General features: G+C 35.3%; 1 protein-coding gene across 7 annotated transcripts in view; it reads left to right on the forward strand.

Moving 5' to 3' along the window:
• The window catches only part of LOC118184793 (cell adhesion molecule Dscam1-like), a 1,226,874-nt gene that overhangs the window by 967,618 nt on the left and 246,959 nt on the right, over window positions 1–12,297 (forward strand). For all 7 annotated transcript variants that reach the window (XM_085823248.1, XM_085823249.1, XM_085823251.1 and 4 more), the window contains one exon: window positions 7,901–8,086. In XM_085823248.1, coding sequence (XP_085679374.1) covers window positions 7,901–8,086 — 186 coding nt within the window. The remainder of the gene's footprint in view (window positions 1–7,900; window positions 8,087–12,297) is intronic.

Raw genomic sequence — 12,297 nt, forward strand, 5'->3', positions numbered from 1 at the left:
AGCTATTATTACGCTCGGCCGTTCTTTAGGCCCTTGATAGCTTCGCAGTCAATTAGCGTTAAGGGGCCAACTCGGTTAGAATCTTGATAGCTTCGGCTATATCTCTTTAGTTTAGATTAGCATTAGTTTAATTCTTAGCCCCTTAAGTTCAAGCCCAAGTGTCGGATTTTATTGTACACTCCAAGAAGACGGAGTTCTGCTAAATCTTATTTGAATAATAAAGAGTTAGTTACCCTTCCATCTTGTTGTTTCTTGTCACAGGAACTTAAGGGATTATTTGCTAACTAGTTTTTAAGATTCGTCACTTTCTACAATAACTGAGAATTACACTAGTGAGAATCTTACAGTATAATAGAATTCGGAAATATGCAACCGACAAAAACCGGCAACGATGAAAAAACAAGTAAAATGAAATAAATAAATATCTTTATTATATGCGGCTTAAGTGTCTGTTTGTCATGCCGTTTCAATTCAGACGTAGACAGTTTCCTGTAAAACTTGCCTTTGTTATTACCATCAATAAGTGTCAGGGCCAAACGCTTATGCGTGTTGGCCCTGAGCCTGCATTTGGACACGGTCAACTTTATGTTGCCTGTTCAAGAGTTCGTGAAAAAACGAACGTAAAGTTAAAAATAACTGATGGTCCTCTTCAAGGCGAGCTTAAAAATGATGGAAATCTGTACAAAAGAAATGCTGTGTACAAAGATATCTTTGATATATGAATTAACATTTTATTATTTAAATCACCTTTATTTATTAGCGGTGGGTTCTTAAGAAATGTACCGCCAGTGGTTTCCTTCATTGCACTCTACTTTAAGCAATTAAGCAAGTAGAAGGGGGAAACCCCGTGGGGCGGTAAGTAAAGGGGCGTCTTCGCCGCCTGCCCTGGGTAATTCAGTTTGAATTAGCTGACACCTTTGCACAAATAATATTATTTACAATTTACTATAATATCTAGAACAGCGGTCATTTCGTATGACCGCTGGGCTTTCTAGTTAATAAGAAAAAGACAAAAACAGTTTTCCAAGTGATCTTACTAAAACATCTTAGTTACACATTGATATGATAAACTGAGAACAGGCCGAAAAATATAAGCCAGTAATTAATGCTGCATCAGGAATTCTGAGCGTACGCTGGTATGCTGCTTTTAAAGGTTTTCGAATTTTGCTGTTGACTTGTTTATGTGCGAAGAAAATGATGCTTAATAATAAAGCTAAACAGACAAAAAGAAATGGGTCAGCCCCAGGAGTGAGCGCAACAGTAGACGGATAGACTGCGAGCGCAGTGACAGCATAGAACACTTTTACAAACACTTTCACTTTTCGTCGAGCGTTAAAATCTGAGCCCTTTCAGAATTTTGTTTTTTAATTAGTTGTGTACGAGAAAAATGAGTAAACTACGAAAGCCCTGTCTAGGAAGAAGTTATCTGTGATTAAGCATCCTTCTTGCCAAATGGATAGTGTCTGAGTTTCGCTTATACGTTGCGAAGACAATTAAGTGGAAGAAAATCATAATTATTTCTTTAAGTAGCACATATGCTCAAAAATATTTTAATAATATTCTCATAATAATATTATGAGAATTAATTTTTATTGCCCTGTAGAGTCATTAGGTTATTATAAAGCAGGAGACACGAAAAATGAGCAATGCCTTCGCCGAGGCTCAAACCTGGACATTACATTATCATTATGCATTCGATATATATATTTATCATTTATTATATATATATTTGCCATTATGTATTTTAGTATGAAAAGCACCATATGTCACAATTATATTGTAACTGTATGTAAAAATTGTAAATATGTTAAAATTCTTCTTCAAGAAAAAAAGAATAATAATGTTCAAATAAATATAGATAGTGAAGTTGGACAATACCCACATTACCAATGGTTAAACAATGGGGACACTGCACTACAACCTGAATCTAAACCGAAATCTGGATATTTCCGAATATGCGCCGAGTATGCTACCGTTGTAAAGCGAAAGGAGGGAGAAAATACCTTATATACTCCCCCTTTTAAAGGGCGATTTGGGATTAGGTGACCTAGTCGTCATATCCTGGTGGTGAAAAATCATCATCCACCACCGTTTTTTAGTTCAGGCACCATTGTTGAATAATTAGGATTTTTTTAAGCAGGAAATGTAAAAAATGCGCATTTCCTGCGCAGAGTCTCAAAACTGAACCTCTCGAATACTCGCCCAATCTGCTAATCTTTATACCATGAATGTACGCAGAAAGGAGGGAGAAAATAAACTCGTTTAAAAGACAACTGGGGATTAGTGGACCCTTTCGCCAATTCATTGTGGTGGAGATTCACTAACCACCCTCTTTGATAGTTCGGGCGCCACTGTAGAATCATTAGGTTATTTTGAAAGAGGAAGAGAATACCTGATAGCCGAAATGATAGTTCTTTTAAATTATCTAAGAAAAAATTACTATCACCGAAACTGGCTGCTCTCTTTCCAATTTTAAAAAGGAAATTGTACTTTAGAAAGACAAGGTTTTCTTTCCTTCTTCTAAATTATTGTCACAGCGAAAGCGATCTCAGTTTCTTTTTAATACAGTAAGAGATAATATTAGGGTACAAGTATATCCTGTCATGGAATTTTTCCATTTATTTAAGTTAACATAGACGTGTATCTCTTATACGTAAACTTTTACTTATTTTGTTTTAGTCCGCAGCATAGCGATAAAATTTATGTATTCTTCCCCCCAAATGGCATTTTGTATTAGAATGAATACGAAGAATATCATTTTATCACTAAGTATACAAAACAAATGTATGACTTCTTCATTTTTAATATCAGTGAATCACTTCAGAATGCCTCGAAATGAAATATATATGTACGGCTGGTAAACAAAAGAAAGACAAACACAAAATATGTCAGAGATTTCTTATGAATTTTTAAAGAATTTCTGTATCCCTGAAGGTTTAATGTAATGCATCTGATGTGTTGCTAGGCAACCGAGGATGATGATCCTTTCAGGCAGGAAATCATTAAAAATCCATCTCAAGTACTTCGTATGTTTGTTACAAGCATGCTCGAAGAAAAATATGTAATATTACTGAATTCTAAATATGTGTGTATATGCATAATTTACATCACAGCTTACAGGAAAAACCTAAGAATTACAAAGCTAAAATTGTTCTCTGTATAGACAGCCAAACAACTAACCTCACCATTTTAAACTTTTAGTGAAACCGCTACGAACTTAGAGGAAGCTTTAAAATAAACTTCTTTGTTATAATTTCAACTTGAGAAACATATAGAGAAAAAAATGTCACCATTGCCTGTAGGACCTTACTGAGTCTGAATGCTTATCAGAATAAACTTAAAGTATGTAGAGTATATAATTTATTGCGTTATTCGCAAGATAATTTCATTTTTTTTCCCAACAGACGGCTTAAGTGTATTTTTTTTTCACAGACAACTTCACACTTAGCCGCAGAATCGTTATACTCGTGTATTTTGACAGCTGAAATAGCAAGGATTTGTTTGCGAAACATTTCGATTGATTCTACGCAGTAGTTTTTGGCTGGAACCCTTTCAAAAACGGAAAGTGAAAAGCAGCATTTTCGGCATATTTTACTTTTTTACTATCGAAAAGGTGAAATTGTTGTTCAATCAAGCAAAAAATTATCCTGTGTGGATGGAGCAGAAGTATTGACACAACGCCATTTCCAAAAACGGGCTTGCAAAATTTCGGTTGGGCAGCTTTTGAGATGCACCACGTACTGGAAGGCCAGTTGAAACTAAAGAAGAGCTCAACCTGTTATGTCGAGCTTTGAGATGCGCTTCAAATGATCGTGAACGGTCGAATTCCATAAATTCAATCTGTCTCCGATCTCACGAGTTGTTATTCGCCGGTTTGCCATCAATTAATGCCTTTATTGTGTCTTCATCATTTTCAACTGGCCTCAAGAACGCGGAATCTAGATGCCGCTATTCTGTGGAAGATTACGTTATTCAGAATTTCATAGCTCTAAGTACCGTTGTTTTATCACAATGCGAGAAACATACATACATTCATGCAGATTCTTCATTATTTGATTTATTTAAATAATATAATGCAGGGCGATAATATTTGGCGGCAACACTTTGAAAAGCGAACCGACTTTTCAACGCAAAATGCCAAAACGAAATTAATAGTCCTTATAGGCAAATTGCCCCTTTGGGGTAAAAAACACCTAGGAATGTGTTTTTAGGACAATTTTATTTTACGTTTCAAGCTAGAAGTCCTTGATTTGTTATCGCAAATAATACAGAGGTATTCTAAATTGTATTTACAAATTAAAAGGAATGATAGTACTCATCCAGATGGGCGATAATTACCATAGAATATAGGGTCGCATTCCACTCTCAGGGGCAGAAAAGAGAATATTAAAATTCCATCCTGAATTTTCAACAGCGTTGGGAGAGCGAATGAACGAGACCAAAAGTTGCGCAATCAGTTTAGTGAAAAATTCACAGAGAGTGCACAAAACGGATAAAATCGAAAACTTGCTGTTCGAGTGTTAATTCGAGCTCAGATTTTGATGGAAAACACTCAAATGCACATCTTTGGTTTGTAAGGTCTGAACATCGCAAACGATTGAAACAGTTTAATTCTCTAACCAAGGGCTGAATTTTATCAACTAACTCAAACTTCCGTTGTATGCCGAGATTAGAATGCTGTGTTCTGGCTGTCAGAACTTTTGTGTCCCATAGAAGAGCGCTTCAAATAGAATGAGCGCAGCACGGCAAGTCCAGGAGGACAGGATGGGAGACGGCGAAGGAGGGGAGGGAAACTGCTTCCTTTTGATAGTATCAAACCTATCTTGAGTTGGAATTAGTTGATAATATTCAGCCCTTCACTAGATAATTAACCTGTTGCAATCATTTGCGAGGTTGAGATCTTGCAAACCAAAACATGAGTGTTTGCCATCAAAGTCTGAGCTCAAATTAAACTCGGAAGGCAAGTTTTCGGTTTTACTAATTTGTGCACCCTCTACTACTGTGCTACTGAGTTTTACTGCTACTGAGTGCGCTACTGAGTTTTTTACTAAACTGATTGCTCAATTTTTGGTATCGTTCATTCGCTCTTCCAACGCTGTTGCAAGTTCAGCTTGGAATTCTAATATTTCTCTTTTCTGCATCTCAGAGTGGAATGCGACCCTATGTTCTATGGTAATTATTGCTCATCTGAATGCGTTATCAACCCTCTTAATTTGTAAAAAACAATGTAAAATTACCCTGTATACTGGTAACGAGCTTTAAAAAAAGGATATCTTTGTGGAAGATTTCTAAAGAATTCTGACTGGTATTTACAGTGCGCATGAGAAAACCACAGAACGTCCATGGAGCCAAACCGTTCGAAAATTTCGAGCCCACGTATTCAGTCCATACAGCAAAGGTCGATCCATGTTTTGCTCATGAAATCTGTAAAATAACTGTAATTACTTCAGTAAATAGCAAAGATTAAATGTGCCAATGCTTGCAATTTCCTTTACCAAGGTTATGAATTATTTCATTATACATATACACTGAAGTGACAAAAGTCATGGGATAGCATATGCAAATATACGGATGGCAGTAGTATCGCGTAAAAAATGTATAAATGCGAAGTGCTTTGGCAGGGCTTTCATTTGCGTTCAAGTTATTCATGTGAAGAGGCTTTGACGTGATTATGACCGCACGACGAGAATTAACAGACTTTGAACGCGGAATGGTAGTTGGAACTAGACGCATGGGTCATTCCATTTTGGATATTATTAGGGAATTCAACATTTCCAGATCCACAGCGTCAAGAGTGTGCAGAGAGTATCTAATTTCAGGCATAATATCCCACCATGGACAGCGAAGTGGCCGACCACCTGCACTTAACGACCGAGACCAGCGACGTCTGCGTAGAGTTGTCAATGTTCACAGACAAGCAACACACTGCGTCAAATAACCGCAGAAATCAATGTGGGACGTACGAGGGACGTGTCCGTCAGGACAGTGCGGCGAAATTTGTCTTCCTTGGGCTATTCCAGCAGAAGACCGACTCGAGTGCCTTTACTGACAGCATGACATCGCCTTCAGCGACTCTCGTGGGCTCGTGAGCATATCGGTTGGTCCCTAAACGAAAGGAAAACCGTGGCTTGGTCAGATGAGTCACGATTTCAGTTGGTAAAAGCTGATGGTAGGGTTCGAGTGTGGCGCAGACCCCACAAAGGCATGGACCCAAGTTGTCTACAAGGCACTGTTCAAGCTGGTGGTGGTTCCATAATGGTCTGGGCTGTTTTTACATGGCTTGGACTCGGTAATCTGGTGCAACTGAACCGATCATTGACTGGAAATGGATACCTTCAGCTACTTGGAGATCACTTACAGCCATTCATGGACTTCACGTACTCAAACAACGATGGGATTTTTATGGATTACAGTGCGCCATGTCACCGGGCCACAATTGTTCGCGATTGGTTAGTAGAACATTCTGGACAATTCCAGCGAATGATCTGGCCATCTAGATCGCCCGACAGGAACCCCATCGAACATTTATGGGACATCATAGAGAGGTCAGTTCGTGCCCAAAACCCTGCACCGTCAACACTTTCACAATTATGGACGTCTATAGAGGCAGAATGGCTCAATATTCCTGCAGGGGACTTCCAACGACTTGTTGAGTCCATGCCACGTCGAGTTGCTGCACTTCGTCGGGCAAAAGGAGAACCGACAAAATATTAGGAGGTATCCCATGACTTTTGTCACTTCAGTGTATAGTTATATTTCATTTAGTGAAACTACACCCTCTTTGTAAAACCTTTCGTATACGGAATCAACGAAAAGAAAAGGTTATTATAATGGGGAAATTATTTACCACTAGTTCTTTTAACTGTTAATTCATCTTAAACAAATTTCAATAAATAACTTTCATAATCACTAAACGCAAGAATGACATGATAAATATACATTTTCTTAAAACAGGGTATTTATTAATATACGTAAAGTATAGAAAATGTAAATGCAATCACACAAATATTTGATGATTCTTTGAAGAAATTTTGATGTAGTGTTAAATTAATTATTAATTTAAAATTAATTAAATTATCGGCACTACACTAAAGTATTTACTAGCAATATTTTTATAGAAAAAATTAACATCATTATATAAGAAATCTGAATACCAGTAATGAAGTACATAACCACTTGCTATTGTATTGACTTTTCGCATCAGTTTGTAGAGACATTAGGATGTTTGATGCAGGAGACATGAAAAATGAGCAATGCCCTCGACAGAACTCGAAAGTGGTCCTCTCGAATACGCCCTGAGTGCGTATTCGAGCCTACTGTTTCGCCACGAAGGTATGCAGGAAGGAGGGATAAAATACCTTATATACTTCCCCTTTTAAAAGACGACTGGGGATTAGGGGAACCATTCGCCAAATCCTAGTGTTGAAGAATCAACATCCATCACCTTTTAGTTCGGGTGCCACTGTTGAGCCATTAAGATTTTTGTTTCCTTTTTAATCAGGATAAGAGAAAAATGTGTAATGCCATCGCCGGGAGTCGAACCTGGACTTGTCTAATATGCGCCGAGGGTGGTACCGTTATACGACGAAGATATGCAGAAAGGAGGAAGAAAATACCTTATAAATTTCTTTCGCAGAGCTACATAAGCCTGAAATATATTATTAATTAAAAATATCTTATTTCCTTTCAAAAAACAAAAATTGCCAAAACTCACATTTCTGGTACACATATTCAAAATTTTACACCAATGGCATAAAGATCTAAAACTACCATCTTGCTGCTTTACTTGGGAAATTTCTTTCTTTCCTTTTAATTACACTTGAACAATTATTGTCTTAAAAATATAAATTTCTTATGTGAGAAACTCAGACCAACGCATGTTCTATTTGTAATTCTCTAGGTTACCTTCTACATTACAGAGAAGATAAGAGCGACTGGACTGAACATCGACTACCACCCGATATCAACAATCACGTACTTCAGCCTCTACGATGTGGCACCCGATATCAAATCCAAATAACTAGTTTCAACAAGGCGGGTAATGGAGAGCCATCAGATGTAATCCAACTGAAGACCGAAGGCACAGGTGAGCTAAATGTTGACTTACCAAGCAACACCGCACTTGATTCTCATAGGAGATGGTGAAAAGGGCTGTCATTTCGCTTAAGCCAATGGCTGATGGGAGATCCTGTCTATCAATACTAACAGGATATCGAGGCGGATGTTTTGAATTGTTAAGATTAAAGGAAGACAGAAATGGGAGAGTAGCAATGTTAAATTAATAGAAGTATTATAAAGTGTAAGGGTGTTACATCAGTAATTTCAGTGCATAGAGGAAATAAAAATGTGAGTAATTTTACAATATTAAATATTGCAGCATCAGATAAAAGCTAAAATTGTACAGCCAAAATCTTGCTTAGTCGATATTCTGCTTAACTAAAACGATGATAAAAATAAATTAGATCAATGTGTCGGAACCAGTCGTTTACAGCATTTTTAAGCTAATTTAATTTGTATTGCTATATATTTTAAGTGTGAATATATGTTAAGTATATGTTTAAAGATAGATCTATGTTTATGCTTAATTTAATTTTTATTTGACTATATATTTTAAAGGTAAATATATGTTTTAAAGGTTACCCACATTTTAAAGGTAAATATATGTTTTAAAGGTTACACACATTTTAAAGGTCAATATATGTTTTAAAGGTAACATATATTTTAAAGGTAACATTTATATTTAAAATATATGTATTATTTTAAAGGTAACATATAAAGGTAACATATATTTTAAAGGTAACATTTATATTTAAAATATATGTATTATTTTAAAGGTAACATATATTTTAAAGGTAACATTTATATTTAAAATATATGTATTATTTTAAAGGTAACATACATTTTAAAGGTAACATTCATATTTAAAATATACGTATTATTTTAAAGGTAAATATATGTTTTAAACGTAACATACATTTTAAATGTAAATATGTTAAGATACAATAACACGCCGAACAAATACTAATTCAGAATAACACGCCGAATAAATACTAATTCAGAAGTCAAACAACAAAAATCAGCGTTGCAAAAAATAAGCCTGTTTGGGGCTTCTATAATTAAGACACAATAACACGCCGAATAAATACTAATTCAGAAGTCAAACAACAAAAATCAGCGTAAATTTTTGTTGTTTGACTTCTGAATTACTAATTCAGAAGTCAAACAACAAACATCAGCGTTATATTTTCAAATTTTCACAGGACTAGTTTTGATGGTTTTACCGAACCACCATCTTCAGCTGCAAAAGCGCAAATGAACGAGATAGAATATAATGATTAGATAAGGTAAGAAAGCCTGGACAAGAATAAACAAGTGGCATCATCTGTTCATGAAACCAAAACTAAAACATAATTTCTTTAAAGGCCGAAGGCAAAGATGGATTGGAATTAGGATCGTTACCTAGAACAGAAAGATTTTTTTGAATGTAAAATGCCTCTAGAAAATCCAGCTCTCCAATGGAAAATGTTTTTTGAATAATTTTGGCAGCAGAAAATTGAAAGTGTGATTTTCGTACAACAATGTTGGACAACAGAAGACTTCTGTGTTTCCTTTTTTCTAACATTTGCCTCATGTTCCTTGACGCGAAATTTTAAGGCTCTCTTAGTTTGGCCAATGTAAATTAAACCACACTGGTAAGGAATCCTATAAATACCCCAGGAATTCATGTCCGGAATGGGATCCTTGAGTATGGAACTCGGAATTTTATTGATGGGAGAATAAACGACCCGAAAGTTAAATTTCTGAAAAATACGTGCAACTTTATAGCTAATTGATGGAAAGAAGGGAATGGCAACAGAATTTTTATAATATCCTAAAACAAGAGTGTGCCTTTTAGTGTGCTGAGATGATAATTTTTTAACTGCTTGATTAATAATGTTGGGTGAAAAGCCCCTATCAATAGCTATTGCTTTTAAATAATTTAGTTCTTCATCAAGGGATAGTTTGGAGGAGCAAACTTGAAGAGCACAGAAAACGTGGGAATAAAATGAATATGAATAAATATGTGTTTTAAAGGTAACATATGATTGTAATATAGGTCTGTTTTTGTATATTCTACAATGTGTACTAATTTTTATTGCTGCATATTTTGTAAGTAAATATATGTTTACTGCTGATATAATAAGTGATCTCAGCATATTTTGTAACAAAAAAATTAAACTTGAAATACATATTTTGCACAGGAATTTACTTCATGTATTTCTCTTCTTCATGTTTCACGCTTTTTTAACATGTCATAAATTATATTAATTAATGTGCACGTTATATGAAACATACTATCTGGAAGATTCTAAACTATCAACAACAGAAACGGAATAATTTCCAAAACATTAATAAAATATTTGCATGTATATTCCAAAAGATTTTTTTATAATCTTTAAGGAAATTTTCCATTCTATTCATGGTATAGATAGTATTAAATTCTTGTCTTCTTATCAGTGTTTCTGAAACCCGAAACATTTCCCTAGATTTCTCGTACGGAATGGGTAATATGTTACTGAAGCAAAAATGAAATTGTGATTTCATTGTGATTTTTGGCTCTGAAAGAAGCGGTTGAAATCAAAGCCTGAGCAGCAAAATTAAAAAAATCAAATTCCATCTTTCAGGCAGAACTATTAGCAGTTTGAGAGGCAATTAAATTTGCAAAAAAGTCCTCTAAAACTAGTAAAATAATATATGACAGTGCTTCGAGCCTTCAAGCTACTATAATAGGGCAAAATCACTCTGAAATAGTGAGAGATACTGAATATGTGTTAACATACTTTCCGACAAGTACAAAACCATGATTATATTAGACACGTACCCGTGTGGGCACTGTCGACAATAAGATCGATGATCAACTAGAGCGGGAAGCTGCAAACAGTAATTAAACATCAATTATTTCCTTGTCAATTTTTTAATTAAAATCTCCTTTAGAAAAAAAAATCTAATGACACGACGGAAATTTTTATGGTCACAAGAAGTCACTGAAGAAGAGCATTTACCTTCATATCCATCCCCTCACGTAAATTACTTTCTAAAAACGTACAGTGACTTATCTTGTAACAGCTCATAGATCTTTTGTGGTCTAGTTATTTCGCTTTGGTTTACATAACATACACAGCTACACTTGTGGCTTATCAGGTACATTAAACCACTGTTTGTTACAGTGTCAAAAAGCCAGAGATCTACATTTTCGGTCCTATACAACAAGCAATAGTCTTGAATAGTTTCAGTAAAACCTCAGGAGTAAATCTTTTCGCCACAAGCTTCAGACGTCAGTATCTTATTATAAAAAAATATTTATTATTTAGTTTCCACATTATACATGTAACAAAATATTATGCATCATAGAAAAATCTCTGTAAAATGTCACATTTTTTTGTAATAGTGTAACATTCTTTGTATAGGTATAAGGTATTTTTCCCGCGTTCTTGGCATGCCTTCGTGGTATGGTGGTCTGCACGCTTGGCGCCTATTCCAGATGTCCGTGGTTCGATTTCCGATTATTTTTCGAATGCTTCGAAATAACATAATGTCTTTAGAGTGGCGCCCGAACTAAAATGGTGGTGAATGATGATTTTTTGCACTCAGGATTTGGAGACTGTTTCCCCTAAAATCCCCAGTAGCTTTTAAAAGAGGGAGTATATAAGGTATTTCTCCCGCCTCCTTGGTATATCTTCGTGGTGTGGTGGTCTGCACGCTGGGCGCGTATTCCAGAGGTGCACGGTTCAAAAGATATAAAATTTTCTCAGTAACATTTATATCACCATCATACCAAAATTTCATATCCAAAGAAAATCTTTTAACAAAATTCGCTAAATGAGCTGAAAGTCTTCCAGACAGAACAGCTGTTCATTTTGTGGGTTAATGTACTGTATGAAAAATTGCAAAAATATGTGTTTAATACTTCTCACATAATCCAAACTGTGTTTTCGCCAAAGAATCTTAAAGCTGCAGTGTATCCTGAGTACTCATTTTATTTAAAAATATTTCATCGTTAAGCATCTCAATTTTTAACTCCGAGCTTCGTCTGCATTTTTATGAGGGAAAACCCTTTAAAAACAAAGAAAAATAAATAGTGAAACCGAACTCATTTTTTATTTACGAATATAAAAGCAAGAATATATTTTATAAATTCTTTAGTAAGCTGGAACATCCATATAGAAAAATAATTACCTAAATCGGTGGGGTAGGATGTGGTAAGAAAACACATTCTATGTTTAAATTGCCATTAAATCTTACTTACATTTTATCAAA

This window comes from Stegodyphus dumicola, chromosome 9, assembly GCF_044657685.1.
Source record: "Stegodyphus dumicola isolate Sdum_Otavi_A_Nest chromosome 9, ASM4465768v1".
NCBI classification, from domain to species: domain Eukaryota; kingdom Metazoa; phylum Arthropoda; class Arachnida; order Araneae; family Eresidae; genus Stegodyphus; species Stegodyphus dumicola.